Consider the following 22,036-nt stretch of genomic DNA (forward strand, 5'->3'; position numbering starts at 1 on the left):
CTCAACTCAGTAAACTCTAAAGGTTGTATATTTCCACTAGAATCAAATATAAATTTTGACTTTGACTTTCTAAACCCTTTATAACCTAACTCTAACTTACCTTTCCAGCTGTATGTGTGTGCTCACTCTATAGTCCAGCCAAACTGGCCTCCTTAATGTTCCTCACACATGCTACTTCATCTCCAGCCTCCATACCTTTGCACTGGCTTTGAAATGCACTCCTCTGTAAGCTTCACCCCTTGTAATACCTTATTTATTTCAAAACTCAATTCAAGTGCCATATTCTTCATGAAGTGTTTCCTGATTCCCCTACTGTCCCCATCCACTTAGGAGTGCTGGAGTCAGTTTCAACCGCTTTAAATTCAACTGGTTGTTAACCTATCAGCGTGAGCGTTTATACTTTCATTTCTCCAACCACCACCTGGACATTTCCAGTTGTGTGCTGTCACACTTTTAAAATCAGCAAATCAGGGCTTGGTTTCTTCTTCTGTTGATTATCTAGACTTAAGAAAATGATGGGGACAATGGTAATAATGCAGAATAAACTTAGAAATATGTCACGAGCACATTTCCCCCCAGAGAGCCAGCTGTTAGACGCTGACCAGAATGCCCCTGCCTCCCTCCCAGCAAGCGACCTTTTATTTATTTTGTATGTATTCTGCATCCATTTAGAGAGCACAGGTTTTCTCCCTGCTTAGCCTAGAAACTCCTTGAGGCCTCACTTTTGCCTCTATATCCCTAACGGGTAATAGTGACTGGCATATAGTAGGTGGTTGATAAATACTTTGAGAAAAATATTTAATGTGTGCCTCTGTTTTTACATGTTGTCTTACCAGATAGAACATAATTTTTGGGGGGGAACTGATGGTTTCCTTTCTGTCTTTCTATCCCTGGCACCTAGCACGGTGCCTAGCACATAGTAGTAGCTTAATAAATACTTGTTGATTGATAACAATTAGCTGTCCCAAATTGGAATGCTTCCAGGTGGCCGCTGAGATCCATACTGCTTCTGAAATTCTGCGATTCTGTGAGCTTCCTCGTTCTTTCTTCTCTGCTTTTCGACCATGGGAAGGTTTCCCAATCTTGAAGAAAAACCTTTACTCAACCTTAAGAAATTATTATAGATTTAAAATTTTACATGAAGTAGTTAGCATTTAATAAGATAGAGGCAACTAAAGTTTTAAAAAAGCAAGCAAAAAACTAATGCTTTTGATTTCATTTTGCAGGCTCATAGATTTATTATTTTTTGAATTTTTTTATTTATTTCATTAAATATTTCCCAGTTACATGTAGAAAAGATTTTAACTTTGATTTAAAAAAATTTTTGAGTTTCAAATTTTCGCCCTCTCTTTCGCTCCCTCCCCACTCCTTGAGAAAGTAAGCAATTTGATACTGATTATATAGGTCCATACTAGCCATGTTACAAAAGAAAACAGAATTTTAAAGAGGGAGAAAAATAAAGTTCTGATAAGTATGCTTCAGTTTACATTCAGAGTTCATCAGTTCTCTCTCTGGAGGTGGATAGCATTTTTCATCATGAGTCCTTTGGAATTGTCTTGGATCCTTGTTTTAATGATCATAGATTTAGAAGTAGAAGGGATGTTAGAAGTGATCTAGTTCTCTCTCAAAGAGATTAAGTGATTTACCCAAGCTCATACAGTCAGAAAGGTCAGAGGTGGGATTTAAACCCAGATCCTCTAATATTACATTCAACATGCTGTCTGCTTATACCATTTTCATTCATCTGAAGTTTCTCTTTTCCCCCCTCCCCATCACTCATCTCTTTGTATTCCTGTCTTTCCATTTTTATTTTTATTTTTTTTTGCATAGTGCAGTGAAGTTTTAATACCATTGTCCTTTGTGTTCTAATTTTGTAAGAGAAGAATTGAGGGGTATTGAGGTATATGGTTGGGTGTTGAATGTTCTAAAGTATATATCTGTTTTAAGGCAAGCAGATTCTCCCCTTCATACCTCCCCTGCTTTTATAGCCATCTCTAAGATGGATATTGAGAAAGCATGAATCTGTTTTGTCTTTATCATCTCTTTAATTCAGCCTTGTCCGGAAACTGCAACATCCTTTGACATCATGGATTTGGGGTTTGAGGTTTAAATTCTGTAGCTTTGACGAAAGAAAACACAGAATCAGCCCGTCCCTATACCACAGCTTTGTGTACAAAGTTTCCTTTGACATAAGATGTTATCAGTATCTAATGAGACATTTATCCAAATTTGTGTTATGTAACACCTCCCTTGCAGTTAGATTGCTAAATATCCGTAATAAAAAATATTCTTTATTGTTGATGGGTGCATATGTAACATACTAACCATTTTTTGAGTATAATCTTAATGGAGTTATGGCACATGTTGTGAATTCATATGATGATAATGAGCATGTTTTGAACCCACCTTATTTCTATCTTGCCCAGGAGTACACACACAAAGTTTCTGTCCACTTATTATAGCCCATTCCCAAATTTCACTAGCTTTAAAAATCTGTTCTTGGATAATGAAATCAGAAAAAATATAAAATGACTACATAATTTATTAAACTTCAAGTGACATATGAACAAGTCAAAGTAGTACATTGAGCATCAGGCCATTCTAATTTTTAAGCGAAGTTTTCAAAATTTTGGTAGTATATTAACTCAGATTATACTTTGCATTCTTTTAAAGACCTGGCCTCAAAGTAGTTCATCGAGTTCAGTCAATTCATGGAGCTCAAAAGGGCCATGGAGATAATTTAGTCCAGGGGTGGGGAACCTGTGGACTTGAGGCTACATGTGGACTTCTAGATCCTCAAGTGCAGCCTTTTGACTGAATCCAAATTTTTCTGTAAAGGCTGCAGGTTCCACACCTCTGATTTAGTCCAACCCTCCATTTTACAAAGGAAATGGGGGCTCAGACAAGCAAATGACTCATCCATTGTCATGTAGCCAGACAGCTGCAGAATTGAGATTCAAACCCAGATCTGATGCCCAAAGCTTTGTGCTTTCTACTCTACTGGATGACTTCTTATGAGGCAAAATGAAGACAGTCACAAATTGGGCAGAAAGAACATGATCTGTAGGAAATTACTTTCAATAATGGACTTATTTAAAAATCTATTTTTTTAATGTAGGTATGTCTCAGTGAAATGAGAGCTCATATAAGGACTTGTCAGAAATATATAGAGAAATATGGACCACTTCAAGAGCTTGGAGAAGTAACAAGGTAAAATGTTGCAGAAATATGAAGCTTATTAATGAATGTTATATTTATGAAGATTTTAATGAACTTAATTTTTAAAATTTCAAATCTTTATTTTTAAAATGTTATGGCAATTTGCATTCTGTTAAGTAAGCCTCACTTTCCTCATCCATAAAATGATACCTGTAGGAGCTTCTCCTTTGGGAAGATAGATGGCTCAGTGGATAGAGTGCCATGTCTGGAGTCAGGAAGACCTGAGTTCAAATTTGCCCTTGGATACTGACTAGCTCTGTGACCCTGAGCAAGTCACTTAACCCTGTTTGCCTCAGTTTCCTCATCTGTAAAATGGAGAAGGAAATGGCAAACTACTCCAGTATCTTCGCCAAGAAAATGCCAGAAAGGGGTCATAAGAGTCAGACACGACTGAAAACATCAACAACAAAAGTCTTTGTGGGGTTGTTGAAAAGTTCAATGAAATTATGCAAAGTAAAACTTAAGGAGTTATATGAATGTTGGGCAGTATTACTAGCAAGTAACTATAATGTTTGCTGTTAGTAATCATTTGATTTAAGTTTTGGTGGGGAAGAGAAAGGAAAAAGAATTGATATAGCACTTACTGGGTTTCAGGCTCTGTGCTAAGTGCTTTATAAATACTGCCTCATCAGATCCTCACAGCAGCCTTACAAGGCATCTGTCATGATTAACCTCATTATACAGTTAAGGAAACAGGCAACCTAAGTGTCCAGGGTAGGGTCACACATATTTGAACTCAGTTCTTGCTGACTTCAGGCCTAGAGCTCTATCCGCTGTGCCACCTAGCTGCCAGGGTCCCGCATCTAACAAATTTTGTAGACTCCCTTGTAGGATTGTAGAGATTGGATCTATTTCCCGCCTTGGTTTATACAAGAGGAAGATGTTACATTGAGGAAGAACCAGAAATAGAATGCAGAACTGAATCTTCTGACTAAACATATATTTTAACCCAGAGTTTAATCTTGCAGATCATAGTTTAAAATTTCTTCTTCTCTTCTCCTAATGTCCTCATTTCCCTAGACACCTCTCTTACACTTTGCTTCCTTTTCATAGAAAAGCCTGGGAAGTGGTTGGTATCCTAGATGCCATACAGTACTCTTAATATTAGGGAAATACTTATTCCTATTGGAACATTTTCCCTTCAGGCAATTTTTTGGCAGTTGAGATGGTAATTAACTGTAGTATAGTTTTCAATGAAAATCCATCTCTTTACTGTGTTAATTGGAAGAATGGTTTAGAGTCTGTCAGAATAATTGAAAACCCTGAACTCTTTCACCATTAAGGAAGTGGTACAAACCATAAACCTTCTGTGCATATTATGCTCTGTTGAGAAGTCATGAAGCAGTGAAGTCAGAACATTAACTCAGCTCCTTTTTTGATCCCACTCATACCACCTAGGGAATTTAGCTGAGTTCTGGTTTTAAGAAAAGCTAAGCTTACAATACTCAGAAATTTAAGAGTGATTATTTGCATTACAATGGATACTTCCCTTTACAAAATGACTCGCCTTTGGATTTATTTAAATAACAAAAACCTTTATTCATTTTACAGAAATTTACTCTATCTTTTCAACAATGTAACAGTCTTGTTAAAGAATGAATTCTGTGTACGGCAGGGCATGGTAGCTGCCAGTTTTAGCATTCGGAAACTGAAGTAAATTGAATTTCACTTCTTAATGAATTAATAATAAACTAAATGAGTTTTTAGAATAAAAGTACATTTTGTCTGCATACCACCTATGAAATTCTGATAAATCAACAGGGATAGATTGCTAAAAATGGACATGTTTTGAGAACAGTGTACTTTTGTAGCATAAAGAATATTAAGTCCCTTCTTGAGGAGAGGGGTTAGGGTTCCCTCTTTGGTGTCTGGTTTTGTGCCCTGCTGCCATTTGGAATGTGGTCACTGTATTCTCTAAGTCTTGATCCATATTATTCATTATATATTTAAATAATGATGATATAATTTTAATTTTCCATGTGAAGGAATAATCCAGAATTTATCATGGAATATTTGGGTCAGGGAAAGGTAACTCAGCTAAATAGTATTGGGGAGGTGGTGGGGTGCATTGCTGGGTTTTGGGGAGATAATCCATATATAAACAGCACTTTTCTTCTTGGCAGATTAAAATACTTTAACTGTATTTCCTTATTTTCTGCTCAAAATGCCTATGGAAAATTTAGGAAAGAAATTTCATCATGTCTATTTTGCAGATGGAAGAACTGAGTTACTTTAAAGTTTAAGTGATTGATCAGTGGTAATATCAAATCAATGAAAGGGCTGGGACTAGATCCCAGATTGACTGATGATGCCAGGTTACTTTGCTGTTTCTATTTGTCACCACTACATTATAACTGTATTTATATCTTATTCCAGATGCGTGTGTCCATTTTGTGAGAAAGAGTTGGATGAAGATAATTTGCTGAACCACTGTCTCACTTATCACAGATCAGAAAGGAGACCAGTGGTATGTTGTGGAGTTTTTTTGTTGTTGTTCTTTTATATACTTATAATATCTAAATAGAAGACAACTATTAGCAGATTCATTAATGAGGGTTGTTTTGTGATTTTTTTTTGTGGTGAGGGGCTGTCTATAACTGATTTCACTGGTGTGAGGAGCTCTAGGTGTAGAAACACAAATCACTCATGCAATGCAGATCAATAGCTGCTGTGCCATTTGTAATCTTAGACTCCTTCCTGAGGCATTGAAAGTGTTCACGAGACCAGTATGCATCAGAAGCAAGATTTGAACCAAGGTCTTCCTGACCTTTTGATAGGCGCTCTGTCCCACTGAGTCATGCTGATTGCCATATTTAATTATTGGCTTAAACAAAATTCTGTGCACGATTACTATCCGTACAGTGTGTCCTGCATGAGCCCGGACCTCTATTAGGAGAAAATTCATTCTTAATCTGAGTAATAAACTAAGAAAGTCTCAGTACAAGTAAGTTATTTCACTTAATAATTGACATATAAATGGGACCCTGATTAATTATTTGCTAATAGCTATTCTATTTAATCGAAGACACGGTTCCTTTTGAGGAACAAATTTCTTTTTGGTTAAAGATGTAGGTAATCCAAAGGAGTATGGTTATGTTAGTTGTGAGAGCACATGTAGTGCAGATCTAACTTTCATATGCAAACATCCATCGAACTCCCATTTCTTCAGTCTTTTAACATAGAATCTAACAGGGCAGCTAGGTGGCTTAGTAACGAGCACTAATTCTGGAGTTAGGAAGACTAGAGTTCAGATCTGGTATCAGACCTGGTCAAGCCCCTTACTCTCTGTTTATCCTAATCCACTTGATGGCAGATCACTTCAATATCTTTTCCAAGGAAACCCCACAAACAGTAAGGTCCCAGGGGGTCATCAAGACTTGGTCATGACTAACCAACAACATAGAGTCTGAAGACATATTTATCTTGTCAAAAGGCCTATATTCCCTTTTTTTTTTTTTAAAGGAGCATATTTTAGCATTTTTTAACTTGAGGGTGACTTTTCTCTACATGAAGAATTGGTTAGTCACAAATCTGTGCTCTATTATCTTGACAGGTCATCTCTATGCTTCCTTCATAAAAAGGCTTAATTATAACAACATTTTTAAAAAGTTATACAGCTAGAAAAATAGTTTTAAAATTTCCTTAGATATCATCTTACACCTTTCAGATTGGCTAAAATCAATTGCCCTTCAATTGAGAAATGGCTAATCAAGTTATAGTATATGATTGTGACATAAGAAATAATGAGCTAATTGATATTAGAAAAACATGGAAAGACTTGTACCTATGAAGGAAAATGCTGTCCACTTCCAGAAAAAGAACTGACAAAAGAAATACGTATAGTATAGTGTATGGTCTTGTGTGTGCAAGTGTATAATTGAGTGTATATGTGTGTGTGTATTTTCATGTTTAATTACAGCCTTCTCTAGTGCAGAGTGGGGAGGAAGGGAGGAAAAATAATAAAAAGTGCACAGGAGGGAACAAAAAAAAACTTAGAAGGAAGCACCGAAAATCTGGGTAGCTTTGAAAACAATGTGTAGTATTACGTAATTTTTTAAAGAAAATAAACAGTTTGAAATGGAAATTTATGGTTGCGTATTGAGTCCTTTCATGTTCTGCTGTGCACATGTACTTTTTTCTCTCTCATTTTATATTTATGTTTAAAATGAATTTTTTAAAAAATTTTCCTATAAGAGTTTCCAAAAACAAAATGTGGTGGAAAAGGAGCTATAACTTTCTTATATCTTCAAAAGACTTGCTGTCATGACTCCTCCATCCACCAGAACACTCAGATATTTGAGAGATGAGTTGTCTTCTTTGAAGGGTGCTAGTGCAGGGGAATTAAGCTTAGAAAGCTTTATGATGAAAGAGCTCTCAGTTTCCTGAGCAGTATGGTAGCTGGGAAAGAGGACTGCATTTGGAGCCATAGAAGCTAGGTCAAATCCGGCTTCTGCCATTTTTAACTGTGCAACCTTGGACTAATCCCTTTAACTCTTTAGGCCTCAGCTTCCTCATGTGTAGAATGAAGGGGTCATATTAGACTCTTAAGGTAGTTTCCAAAGTTATAGCTATGTATAATCCTGGTGTACTTGAAGGAATGTTGAGTATGTAATGTGTTAAAACAATTTCATTCAAAATTCACAGGTTTGGCTCAAAGAATTAGTATTCAAATTACTGAAAGAAGCCAGAAACAATTCTTAGAGGGTAATGGACCTTAGAAATAGAGCTCAAAGAGACCATAGAGCCCACCCAATCCAATCCTCTCATTTTACAGATGAAAAAAATGACATGAAGAGGTTAAGTGATTTGTTCAGTCATGCAGCTAGTTAATATCTGAGGCAAGATTTGAATTCAGATCATTATATGATGAGCCTTGCACTCTATCCACCACTCCACATTGCCTCAATTCAGATGGAATTGTGAAACTATCTTTGAGAAAAATTTGGTGTTAGGTGTTATTACAGTTTTAACTCCAAATATATTTGTGAAGTTATTCTTTTATTTTAACATTTAGAGCTTACCTCTTTTTCAGAGTGACTATAATATGACATGGATGTGTTTTGGAGGAGGGAATGTTAATTGAGAATCCTAGTTTTGTATCTAGAGAAGTTACAGTCAAGATAATGGTTTTGGAAACAGATTACAAGCAATTGAATGATTCCAGAGCACTGAGAGTGAAGCCTGCTACCACCTTTGAGAGAGGCAGTTGATGGTCTGAAGATGCAGAATGAGACATAAATCTTTAGACAAGGCCACTAGGGGATTTTGTCTTGCTTGACTATATACATTTGATACCAGTGGTTTGTATTATTTTTTGTTCAGTTGGGAAAGAGGTTGAAAGAAGAGGGAAATAGAGATAGAATTTTCCTTCACTGAAAGAGAGGAGAATAAGGCAGGAGGAATCAAGCAGGGCAAGCAAGGATAGCTTTGAAACTTACATGTTGAATTTATTATATACTTAAAAAGAAGAGCAAGGTCTGATTAATAAAGACTTGCAGGTTGGTGCATAATCCTTTCCTATGCTTATGTATATGGAAATGCCCATATAGAATTTTAAAAAATGAAAGTGAAAATAAAGTGAAGGCAGTAGCAATAGTAATAATAACTAGCATTTATATTGTATTTTAAGGTTTGCAAAGCATTTTGTCAACAATATCTCACTTTAACCTCAACACAATAATCCTGGAAGGTAAGTGCTAGTAGTATCCCCATTTAGCAGATGAAAGAACATGAGGCAGACAGATCATAAGTGACTTAATTGCCCAGGGTCACGCAGCTAGGAAGTGTTGGGTCAGGTTTGAACTTGAGTCTTCCTGACTCCAGGTCCAGCATTCTAGTATGAATAGATTTTTCTTGTTTCTTTTTAGAGTTTTATGGATGTCTTTTTACATCATGCTCATTTCTGAAAATATCTCTCCCCTATATTGCAACCCATGTTATTACAGACTTTTCAAAAGTTACCCATTATTTCCTATTACTTCAGTTAATTGAGAGGGGAACTATGGTCTCATCTCTTCTTCAGGACCAAACCTAATCATTATAATTTCACACAATTTGGTTTCATTTTATTGTTTTTTCTGTTTACATTGTTGTACTCATCTTGTTTCTTGCTTATCTTTACTTGGCATCAATTCATATGAATCTTCTGGTGAATTCTTTGACTTTCTCACAGTCATCTTTTCAAACAAAATAATAATATTTCATTACATCCATGTACCAGTATTTGGTCAGCCATCCTCCAGTCAGCAAATACCTACTTTGCTTCCAATTCTTGACTAACACAAAGAATTCCCTTTCAGCAATTTTCAGGGTATAAGTTTGTATCTATTTGATTTCCTGCATTTGTGATTTGGAACAATATTTCATAGGATTGTTGATAGTTTGCATTTCTTTTTTGAAGAACTGTTCCCTTTGACCACATTAATTATGGAATGGCTTTTGGTCATATAATTTGTATTTGTTCTTATACATCTTAGATATCAGACCTTAATTCAAATATACTTGATGCTGAGATTTTTGCCTCATCAACAGTTTTTCTTATCCTAGTTTCTGTATTCCTTTCTCCTGTATTATCATCCAGATCTTATCTTTACAGACCATAGTTTCATCATAAAGCTCATGAGAAGGGATTCTGGACCACTAATAAAGGAAAAATGGAACTTGAAGTACTAGGTTTTTGTCATTGTTTCTAGGTAAATCATCCATATCCAAGTTTCCTAAATAGATGGTCAAATAATTTTATAGAGTCTATAACATATTGCCTATTCATGATAAGGGTCTCCATCCCACCCCTGCCATTGATTTTATTTACCCATTTAAAAGGATGAATGGCCTCTTGAGGAATCTTAAAAGAACCCAGCATCAGAGAACAGAATAGTTCCAGGATTCTTACACAGAGTTGCTGCCTTATTTTTGCCTGGTGTATTTGATTATATAGAACATTAGGAATTTAACTTGTTACCCCTGCCTTAAAGTCATGTACTCATTTTATATACACTTATATATGCCAAGGGACACTATGGTTTTTTCACCTTTTCTGTTTTGTTTACTTGAGTTCCCATAGTTACTGCTACAGTGATTTCTGGATTGGAATAATTTTGCAGTAATATTGTACTGTCATGTTGCAGCCTGCTCACTCCTTCCCTTAATGGGACCTAATGCCATTTCTGGGTATGAAGAAATATGACTGTTCGCGCTAAACAACCATGAGTAGTGTAACTACACTCTCATGTACTTTCAGTAAACAGAGTTAATACATTCTTCTCCCTGGAACCTTCATAGATGTCATAGAATTGCTGTTTTAGAACCTACTGAAGGGTTAGTCAGAAAGGGTCTGACAGTTTCTTCTCTCCTACTCAGTAAACTCTAGTCCCTGTCAATGACCTCTAGTCTCAAGCATACTTGTTATTTAAATAATCTGGCCCCTTACTATCTGTTTAGTCTTCTTAAACGTTACTCCTCTTCCATGTACTCTACAAGCTAGCCATATGGCCTCCTTGCTGTTCCTTACTGGCTACCCTCCATCTCCCATCTGCTTGCCTTTGCACTGTCTATCCCTCATGCCTGGAATCTACTCTCTACTCACCTCTACATCTTAGAATCTCCAATTTCCTTTAAAACTTGGCTTATGCACCAACTTTTCCATGAAGTCCCCAGCTTCTGGTGCCCTCCTGCCCCAAACTACCTTGTACTTACTTTGCATGTATTCTATAATGCTAGGTGGTGTAGTAGACAGAGTGCTGGGCCTGGGATCAGGAAGACTCCTCTTCATGATTTCAAATCCAGCCTCAGACACTTCCTTGCTGTGTGATCCTGAACAAGTCACTTAACCCTGTTTGCCTCATTTCTTCCTCTGTAAAATGAGCTGGAGAAGGAAATGGCAAATGGTTCCCACAATCTTTGCCAAGGAAACCCTACATAAGGCCACAAAGTCAGGCATGACTGCAACAACAACATTCTGTAATATGTATCGAACATGCAAACGTTGATGTCTCTTGCATTAGGATAAATGCTCTTTGGCGACAGCAATGGTTTTGCTTTTGTCTTCATATCCCCAGCAATTGGCACAATACCTGGCTTATATTAGTAAGCACTTAATAAATGCGTGTTTATTGACTAGTTACATTACATAGAGATTTTGCTTCCTCCTAGAAACAAACTAAACAGAAGGCCTACCTTAGAAGCATTCTGGGTTCCTAAGCATCTCCAAACATGTCATATTAAAATAACTCATCACCCTTGCCTGATCCAGGATGAGCATATTTTTTGAGTTTAGAGATTTCATTGAAAGGTTGTCCCAGAGATTTTGGTTTCATGAATGTATTCAACGTAGGAGGGCATTGCTGAATTGCACTATTTGTCTCAAAACTATAATTTGGGGGATTTCTTAAATGATATGCTATGAGATCAACTTATGTGATATTCATGAGGAAGCCCTTTAGGAGGGCTTCTTGAGGTAATAAAATTTGACATAAATAATGGCCAAAGACCAAGTCCTAAGCATCCCACAGAAGTTAAGGGAGCAACTTCTCATTTGACCCGTTGCCAAGCACAACTTCTCATTTGATAAACATATTAGCAGGTCCAATCAGATGTCTACTTTTCAACATCTATCACTCAGTCCATCAACAAGAGTTTATTACATACCTATGTTCCAGGACCTAGGAATACAGAAACAAAAATAAAACAGTCCTGTCTTTAAGAAGCTTATATTTTATTGAAAGGAAGTAATATGTACACATTCAATTCAGTTCAATTCATTAAACATTTATTAAGCAACACGACTTTGTGCCATGCACTGGGGATCAAAAAGAGACAGAAGATAGTCCCTGCCCTCAAGGAGCTTGACATATAATGAGGGAGACAATATGCAAACCAATTTATTCCAAGTCAGCTATACACAGGATGAATAATTAACGGAGGGAAGGCACTAGAATTAAGAGGAGTTGGGGAAGGCATCCTGTAGGAAGTGGGATTTTTTTGTTGGGTCTTAAAGGTAGCCAAGGAGTTCAGTCATTGAAGCAGAGGAGGAAGAGTGTTCCAGGCCATGCAGACAGCCAGAGAGACTTCCCAGAGCCAAGAAATGGGGTGTCTTGTTAGTGGAACAGCTAGGAGGCCAGTATCGCTACATTGAAGAGTACCCATTGGGGAAGGGAAATAAGAAGTGAGAAAACTGGAAGGGTAGGAGGGAGCTAAGTTATGAAGGGCTTTGAATGCCAAATAATGCACTTTGCATTTGATCCTGGAGGCAATGGGAAATCACTGGAATTTATTGAGTAGAGGGGTGATAGGATCAGACTTGCATTTTCTAAGCAAATAGAGAATATATATAAAATAAACACAAGCCAGCTAAAATGACTGCCTGACAGGAAGGTAGACTGCCCAGTTAGCCAAAAAACTAAAATTTAAACCATCCCAAATGATGATCAAGAAATCCAATGAGAAACTATTTCTTCCACCCCAGAACTGGAGAATAAGTCAGCCAGAGGCCTAGAGTAATAGGAAAAGGGGCCCTGCCAGCAAAGTCAGTGCAGGAAAGCCTCTCAGCCCAACCAAATACAGGCCCAGGGGCACATGTAGCCTGCAAGGTTTTGGATCCAGAGACAGCAAGAGTGGAGGGCTCCCATGAGGAACCACCGAGGTAGTCAGAAGTCCTAAGGGTTGGGATTTGGAAACCCTATGAAGCAGCTCAGTGTGCAGCAAACAGCATAGTGTAGAAGTGCTTAGAGCAGGGCTGATATCTTGGGCCCAAGGGGTTGGAGGTCTCTAACACTCTTTTCTGAATTACCAAAGAGGACCTTGAAAATCTTGCATCAGGGAACCCAAAAGATTAAGAAAGGCTGACTCTGGGAGGTGGATGTCAGAATAGGAACCAGATGACCTAAGATGAGTCCACGCAGGGCTGACCACTATTCCCAAAAGGGAAGTAGGAGTCAGAGCATGGCCCTGGCATAAAAACTTAGTTTAGGAACTAAAGCTAAACTGAAAAGGACACTGACTGGTTATAGATGTAGAAATCTCTAAACAGAAGAAACAAGTAACCCCAAAACTGTAATCAGATATACAAAGGGGCAAAGAAGATTTTGCACAAAGACCATATGAATACATAGAAGGAATGGAGTAAGGGAAAAAATTTTTTTATGAAGTAAAAGCTCTGGAGGAAAGAATTAGAAGGATAAATAGTTTAAAAGAGGAGGTAGGAAACATTAACCAAGAAGTGGACTCCCTAGAAATCGATGACTCCATGAAACAACCAGAAATATTAAAACAAAATTAAGATATTTAGAAAATGTAAGATGCATGATATTCAAACAACTGATCTAGAAAGTATGTCAAGGAAAAATAAGTATCATTGAATTTGTTTGTGGGAAGATGATGATATGCTAGGATATAAAAATCCCTTGCAAACACTCCAGTGAAGCTAAAATAAACAACAAAATCATCTAAAAATAAAATACTTCTCTATAAACTCCTCTATCCAGGCCAGGGATCCACAGAAGACCCCTAGGATCCAATGGAGACCCTGAAATTGACAGGCTGAAGTAGACAGGAAGAAACCTGGAAGGGCAGGTGGGGAGAGGTGCTACAGGGAAAGGATACTACTAAAAAAAGCTTGACTAATAATAAAAAAATCAACCCCCCTACTGAATAATAGAAAAATGAAAAACGATAGGAGAGATTAGTAAAATAGAAACCTAAAAAACATTGATTTGATAAATAGAATTAGGAACTCATTCTTCGAAAAAACTCTAATAATATAGATAAATATTTAACTATTGAGATTTTTTTTTGAAAGAGGAACACCAACTTATTTGTATCAAAAATAGAAAAGGAGAACTCATTGCAATTAAAGAGTGAATAAAGGAAATTATAAAAAAAATATTCTGCCCATTTATGTATTAGCAAAACCAATAACTTAGAGGAAATAGATGAATACTTACAAATATCTAAAATATCCAGATTTTTAAAAGAAAGAAAGAAACAAGCTCTTTAAATAACTGAACATCAGAAAAAGAAATTGAACAAAACATAAGTGAACTCCCAAAGGGGGAAAAATACTCCAGGAACAGATGGATTGCAAGTGAATCATACAATTCCAAGAACAATGAATTCTACTACTTAAACTGTTTGCAGTGATTAGGAGAAAAAAGGATAATTCTTCCAATCCCTTTCTAGTATACAAATATATTAATACTTAAACCAGAGAAAGACAAAACAGAAAGAAAAGCAACAGGCCAATATCATTCATGAAAATTGATACCAACATTTTAAATATTAACACATAGACTATAACAGAGATTGGCAAACTGTGACCTAAGGGCCAAATCTAGCCTTCTGCCTGATTTTTTACAGCCCATAAGCTAAGATTGGTTTTTATATTTAAAAAAAAAAAATTTTATTTTCATGTGAACCATATAAAAGTAGATGGTGGGGCAAGCTCTATTTTTGAGGGCTTGAAAAGAGGAAAGAGAAGGGACGATAAAAAAAATTTGCTAGTAGAGAAAGGAAGAAGGAGAAGGAATTTTCTATTTCTTATCTTTGGGGGCTATGAGGGAGAGAGAATAAGTGTGTAGAGTAGACATTTAGATAAATCTCACTTTTATCTAATATGGACAGAGGAGGATATTACTTACAGAGTTTGGTGTAGAAATATTTTAAACTCAATAGAAAAACACATGGGGATGGGACAGGTAAAGAGGGAGGATAATACTGCAGAAGGAATAGTCACTAGCAAAACAGACTTTATTTTTTCCCCCACATACACACACTTAATAGTATTTTTTTTTCCAATTACATGTAAAGATAGTTTTCAACATTCACTTTTGTAAGATTTTGAAGGGTGACATGGTGTAGGAAGGAAGGGGCAGGGTGAAGAAAGACTGGCATCTAGGTGAATCAGGAAAACCTTTCTGTAGGAGGTAGTTCTTGAGCTGATCTTTAAAGGAATCTAGGAATTCTATAAGGAGAAAGTGAAAATGAAATGATTCAAGACAAAGCATAGACACAGAATGTTGTGTCCTAGGAACAACAAGTAGCCTGGTTTGTCTACATCTTAGAGGGTATAAAAAAGACTAATGTGTAATGAGTGTGGATAGGTTGGTTGGTGCTAGATTTGTGTAGGGTTCTAAATGCGAAACACAGGAGCCATGAATTTGAGTGACTAGAATGATAATGGTGGTCTTGACCCATATGGCTCAGTTAGGAAGAGAATAGTTAGGAAGTGGGGTGAGTTTTAGAGGAACAGTTATTGAATTCTGTTTCAGATACATTGAAAACCTCTGGGACATCAAATTCAAAATGTCCAGTGGACAATATGTTATGGTGGATGTAAAACTTGGGAGTAGATTTATCAGTTTGGAAGTCTTCTACATAGAAATACTGATTGAATACTTGGGCCCATGAAATCACCCACAGTGAAGGAGGAGAGGGGTAGAGGGAGGATAGAAAGGTGACTAGGACAACTAATCATAGATCACTTCAAATAGGGTGGTTCCTACTCAGCCTGTTCAGTGTAGCATCAGCACCCTATTTGCAGGATCAGAGATATAGCTTAAGATTCTCCAATAAAGAGGGCCAGTTGGAGAGAGTTTCCTATTCAGAATCTTTCAGAGCAAACCTTATAATTGCTTACCAGATGATCTTTACTAGTCACATGACATCAAAATTCCTCTATTGTGTGGCATAAAAAAGATCAATTGCAAGATTCCTCAAGAAACTTCCGAATTTTCAATAGTATTTATAAATGGTTCCAAGTTCAAGATAAAATTCAGCTCCTGATGTGGTATGTCAGTAATCGAAACATAGTATCCCCAAGATTTTTTCATAGGGTCTGTTACTAAAGTTATTGAGTCTATAATACATTATTAATGATTAAAACCTAGCCCATCCAATATTTCTTGACAGTGCTTTAAATTTAGGTGAAAATGTTCAATATGGTTCACAAACAAGTTTCTTTGAATGTGGAGGTGATTCAGATCTACCCCAATAATGATAGGATTAGCATCACTAGACACTAGTGTCCCGGGTATTTATGCCATATCATTAGAACAGAGCAGCTGTAAGAAGTTGTCAGTAGATTCTCCCAGAGTCAGTGTCGTTTCATCATGCCCCGTCAGTGTAACTACACTCTCATCTACTTTCAGTAAGCAGAGTTAATAATATGTTCTTCTCCCTGGAATCTTCACTGATGTCATAGAATTGCTGTTTTAGAACCTACTGAAGGGTTAATCTGGACTGACAATTTCTTTTCTCCTACTCAGTAAATTCTCCCTTAGGAGACCTTGTCGGTTAGGGGGTTGCCTCCCTTAAGGGACTGCCACCTCCTTTAAGGAGGAGCCTGGTTGGTGTGTTACCTGGAATAAATGTCTTTACTTGGGGTAAAAATAAACAAGTTCATTACATTATGAATGTGTGGCCTAGAGTAAGAGTGGAAAGAAGGCAAAACAAGTACATACATACCCAGTAGAGCAAAAGGAGAAAAAACAATAGCCAAAGGAATTGGAAATTCAGGTACCTGTAGGGAAAAAAAGTAGCAAAATGAAAGGTTTTCTGAAAGAACTTGAAAGAAAAGAGGAAAAAGAAGAGAAGAAACACATAAAGAGAAAAAGAGCAAGAGAAGAATGTTATGGAAATAAAATGAAAAGAAGGTAGGAAAAGAGGAGGGATAGAATTGGGAGGCAAGGAGACAGAAGTGGGTGGCAGAGAGGCAAGATGTACATAACATTTTTCTGAAATACTAATCTAACCTACCAGGAATTTTGTTGTCCGTTCCCTCAACCCTTCACCATCAAAAAAAAAAAATTAGCAAGTTTGAGTTTTATTCTTTTGCTGTAAAATGTTCAAAGGAAAGGCAACTTGAAGTTATAATAACAACTTGAATTTAGGAAGTGTTTTAAGATTTGCAAAGTGCTTTTTTTCCACACACTCATCTGAGGTAAGTAGTAGAAATTTGATTATTTCTGTCTTATAGGACACCCTATCTATTTTTGTTTAGAACCAGAAAGCCTTTCTGTTACAGTATTTTCAGATACGAACTCTTCACTCCCTCGTCTCTCCGTCATCACTTGCTAACTGCCCATGGTGGGGTAATTAAGTGTGACGTTCGTTGAGGCATAACTGAAATGGACATGCTGTTCTGATATCAAAAATCATAAATAAAGTGATCCCAAAATAGACTCAGAATTAAAGTACATTTTGTTAGACAGTTTCATGTTTCTCAAGCCTTGCACAAATGGCTATTTCATTTCCCAATATTGCCTTCTGTGTTTATTTACAGTTCTGTCCACTTTGTCATTTTATACCTAATGGCGATTCAAGCAGCTCCAGTGACAGTTTGATCCGGCACCTGCAAATCAGACACACAATGTTTTATGATGAATTCATTGTAAGTAAACAACCTCATCTTTTTTTCTTAAATTGTTATGGTAATTAATTCTTTTTTTTTTCTAAGTCAGGCAAACAAAATTCAGGGAAGAAAATGATTTGAAGTCGTAGAAGCTAGTATTTACTGGGACCTTATGAAAACATTTCATCCCCAAATATTTTAGCTGGGCAAGAGCTTCCTTTTTGTTTTTTTTAAAGGTTGCAAAGAGGCTTACAGGTTTCCTCATATATGAAATGGAAATATTCATAGCATCTGCTTCACAAGGTTGTTGTGGGGATCAAATGAGATGACACGTAAACTGCTTTGTATACTTTAAATCCTAATGTAAATGCTAGTTATTTTTGCAAATATTATTATCTCATCTTATTTTTCTAATCACCTCATTTTTTAATTAAAATTAATAAATATATTCTTTTAAAAGATTTCCTTCATTTTCCAACGATTTCCCACTTTTCCTCTACCAGTAGAACTCTCCTTCATAATAAAGTAAATCTAAACAAAATAAATCAACGTTGGTCATATCTGATGATATACTATGTACCTTGTTCTATAGCCCACCACTTCCCTGGTGAAGGGAGGAAAGCCCGTTTTCACTAACAGTTCGCTGAAGTCAGAATTAGTTCCTACATTCTAAGATTGCTGTCATTTTCCTTAAACATCATTGTGGTCATTGTGTGAATAATTGTTCTAGTTTTGTTCACTTTGCTCAATATTAGTTCATACAAGTCTTCCCAAGTTTCCCTGAATTCTTTATGTTTTTAACTGCGTAATAATGTTCCACAAAATTAATATATATTAGTTTGTTCAGCAATTTTCCAATCGTTGGTTACCAGTTTTGTTTCCAACTCTTCACGTATCATGAAAAATGCTGTGAAACTGTGGTTTCTTCTGGTTGGTCACTCCACTAATGCAGACCAGAACCCTTCTGAGCCTTACCAAGACTTCACGGGGTGCAAGAATTCATTGTTGATGAACTTTCTAGTTTTAAGAGGATAGAATGCATACTTCATCATCAAGCCAGCATATTTAGCCTTTCTGGTAGGAACCCCCAGAACTTACATTGTTCTGGCAAACCGTGGAATAAATCAAGGTCATTTGTACGCCGAGATTAGGCATGAACAGGACTTTCACAGAGGTGTAGAAGTATAATATTAAGCACAATAATTAGCAATATTGGACAATGGTTGTTCTCCAAAACAGGGGAAGGGGGGGAATATCCCTTTCCAACTTAGATAAAATCAGAGGTGAAAATAATTCACTGTATGACAGAATAACATTTTTCAAAAGAAAAAATAAATACATGTATGTAGCACTCTAGTCCCTCAGTTGGGGACTGGTAGGTGGTAGAGTGGATAGAGTGCTGGACCTAAGGTCAGGAAGACCTGCCTTCAAATCTGGCCTCAGATAATGGCTGTGTGATCCTGAGCAAGTCATATAACCCCATTTGCATCAGTTTCCTCATCTGTAAAATGATCTGGAGAAGGAAAAACACTCCAGTTATCTTTGCCAAGAAAACACCAAATGGGATCATGAAGAGTGAGACACAACAACCCCACAATATGTCTCTTCTTTTTTTAATGATGATATGATTATGTTTTCTTATGAAATTAAAGTCAGAGTTATAGTTATCAAGTCTGGTGAGAAAGCTTATTGTGTTCTAGTCATTTAAAATAATAAAGGTAACTTTATCTGCTACGCATTAGCCTAGCATTTTGTCCCTTATCTTAATGGAACACAAAATTGACTTCATTTCATCTTATAGTTGCAAACATCCAAAATACTAAGATTTGAGATGATAGAACCAAAATTAGTTATTAGTACAATTCTATATTCTTTAGGCATATATACATATATATATAGAGAGAGAGAGAGAGGGAGAGAGGGAGGGAGTAAAGGAGGGAGGGAGGGAGAAAGAGAGAGAGAGAGAGAGAGTCTTCTTCATCAGTAATGGAAACAAGAAGCCCAAAGTAAATAGGATCTTTCTAATTCTGCCTAGACACATAGAGTATTGTGTGCAGTTTAGATATGAAGAAAATACTTATAGCAGAATTAATATATTTAGATAGAAAAACCAGTTTGATTTTCCCTTAAATATAGGAAATAATAACAGCTTGTGTGTATGTGTGTGCACTTGTATGTAACATAGCACCTACTGTGTGCCAGACCCTACTAAGTGCTTTACAAATATTAACTCAGTTGACCCTCACAACAACCTGGGGAGGTAGTTGCTATTATTATCACCCCTATTTGACAGCTGAGGTAACTGAAGCAAACAGAGGTTGTGATTTGCCCATTGTCACACAACTGGTAATTGTCTAAGATTTGAACTCAGGTCTTCTGCCTCTACACCCAGGTTTCTATCCACTATGCCACATAGCTGTTAGGGGAATTCTAAAAGTAGATTTATATATATAATTTTTCAAAAGATAATGTCAATGTAAAATCTATCCTCGTGTAATCTCCAAGTTAAAATTTTGATTTTTGCTCCCTTACCATTGTCATTTTAGAGTTTTATCTTTTTCTAGGCTTTCAGATCTACTTATTATAATTATCCATATATTTTGCAAAAGGAATAGACAACAAGGATGAGATATGGATGTATAGTATACCCAAATCTTAGGAAGGGATTCAATGGAAAGGCCTGGGATTACTGAAAGAAGTATGTAATATAAGAGAAATTGAACAAGGCAAATCATTTGTCTCTGTGGGATTACTGGATAGAGCGTAAGGCCCACTTCATTTTGGCACAGAATGCTACAAGCCTAGAATGCGAGTGAGCTCCAGTTAGCCTCCTTGGTTCCAAGGTTCAGAATGGGTATGTGTGTATGTACAGGGGTGTGTGTGTGTGTGTGTGTGTGTGTGTGTGTGTGTGTGTATTTGTGTAAATACATCTGTACATATATACATATTTATTATGCTTGCACACATTCTTTTTTTGTTTTTTAACTAGTGGATTAGCAAGGACTAGCCTTGGAGTAAGGCAGACCTGGGTTCAAACTCTGCTCTGATGCATACCTTCTTTTTAATCATGAGTCATTTAACCTCTAGTGAAGAGTCAGCTGTCTGAAGATTATGGGTGCTATCAGTGGGAGGAGTTTCCAGACTAAGAAAGTCAAACATTGAGACCCAAAACATTATTTTGTGTTTTCACTTGTGGATTTTAATTGAGATCTTTTGGCAGCTGATGAACCCCTGGACTTCAGTTTGGGGGTCACTGACTTAATAGAATTCATTTCCAGCTTTGACTCATAATAGGGCATATGTAGAGCTTGGGAGATTGTTTTCTTTTGAAATTGGTGACAGTAAGGCAACACAAAATAACATTCAGTAGTACAGCTGAGAGCCAGCAAATCATATTCCAGCTTCTGCCTGGTCCCATTGATTGACTTAGTGCATAAGTCACATACACAAATGTATGTGGAACCCAGTGAGGTCTTATTGGCTGCTAATTGGCTTGATAATGATTATGTCTGTCACTCTGAATTGATAGTATTCACAGGACAGATGGGATGAATTTAGAATTGAAAGGCAAAGCTATTTTTTAAATACCCAGTAACTGTCATTTTGCTTATCTAAAAGTATCTTTCTCTATTACAGGACTTTAATATATTAGAGGAAGCTCTGATCCGAAGAGTCCTAGATCGGTCGCTTTTAGAATATATGAGTCATTCAAACAGCACCTAATTCTACGCGTAAGAGGAAAGGTTTTCTATGGATTCCTTTGCACAGTACGTTAAGATGCTGCTTTGACAATTAAAGGGGAATCTTCAGCCTTTAAAAAAAAAAAGCACAGCTGTAACAAACCTTTAATGTTTGTATGTGTCTTTATTGTGTTTATCTGGAAATTTAAAAACCATTATCCCTTTGGTGATTTATAACCATATTCTCCTGTCGAGATTTTCTGATACTTAGTAATAACAATTATCTATATCAACCAGGAGGTTTAGGGTGTGTAGCAGTAGAGGGCATGCTTGAGGGATGAGTTCTTGTTGGGAAATCAGACAGATTTTGGGGGGGACAGTGCCATAGATTAATAATAAACTATAAGACTGACAGTAATAAACATCAGATTGCTATATATAAAAAGAGAATATGAATCAACAACTTGTGGATATTTAAGAAGAACCTGGAAATAGTTTCCATGCTTAATATTCTAGCTTATAAAATACTATTATGAATATGTAATTTGATGGAAATGAGGAAAGGAAATATTGTGGTAGTTGATAATATCCTTTTAACTAAGTTGTATGCTGTTACTTAGTATTGTAACAAATACTGTAATAGGAATGTATTCTTAATGCTTTCATTTTAAAAAATATGTCTACCACAAGCAGAATATTTTTTCAAATACTGGCAGTTAATTTTAATTACTAAGAGATTTCTATAATGTAAAGAAGTTCCAAAATATTACAGCCTGACATTTTACATGTAAAA

The 22,036-nt window shown here is 36.5% G+C and overlaps 1 protein-coding gene across 2 annotated transcripts in view; it reads left to right on the forward strand.

Annotated features, from left to right (window-relative positions):
- The window catches only part of RNF125 (ring finger protein 125), a 33,141-nt gene extending 11,729 nt beyond the window's left edge, over positions 1–21,412 (forward strand). For both annotated transcript variants that reach the window (XM_072604484.1, XM_072604483.1), the window contains exons 3-6: positions 3,119–3,210; positions 5,596–5,686; positions 17,495–17,602; positions 21,200–21,412. In XM_072604484.1, coding sequence (XP_072460585.1) covers positions 3,119–3,210; positions 5,596–5,686; positions 17,495–17,602; positions 21,200–21,286 — 378 coding nt within the window. In that variant the 3' untranslated portion in view covers positions 21,287–21,412. The remainder of the gene's footprint in view (positions 1–3,118; positions 3,211–5,595; positions 5,687–17,494; positions 17,603–21,199) is intronic.
- Positions 21,413–22,036: the final 624 nt, after the last annotated feature.

Source organism: Notamacropus eugenii, chromosome 4, assembly GCF_028372415.1.
Source record: "Notamacropus eugenii isolate mMacEug1 chromosome 4, mMacEug1.pri_v2, whole genome shotgun sequence".
Classification (NCBI taxonomy): domain Eukaryota; kingdom Metazoa; phylum Chordata; class Mammalia; order Diprotodontia; family Macropodidae; genus Notamacropus; species Notamacropus eugenii.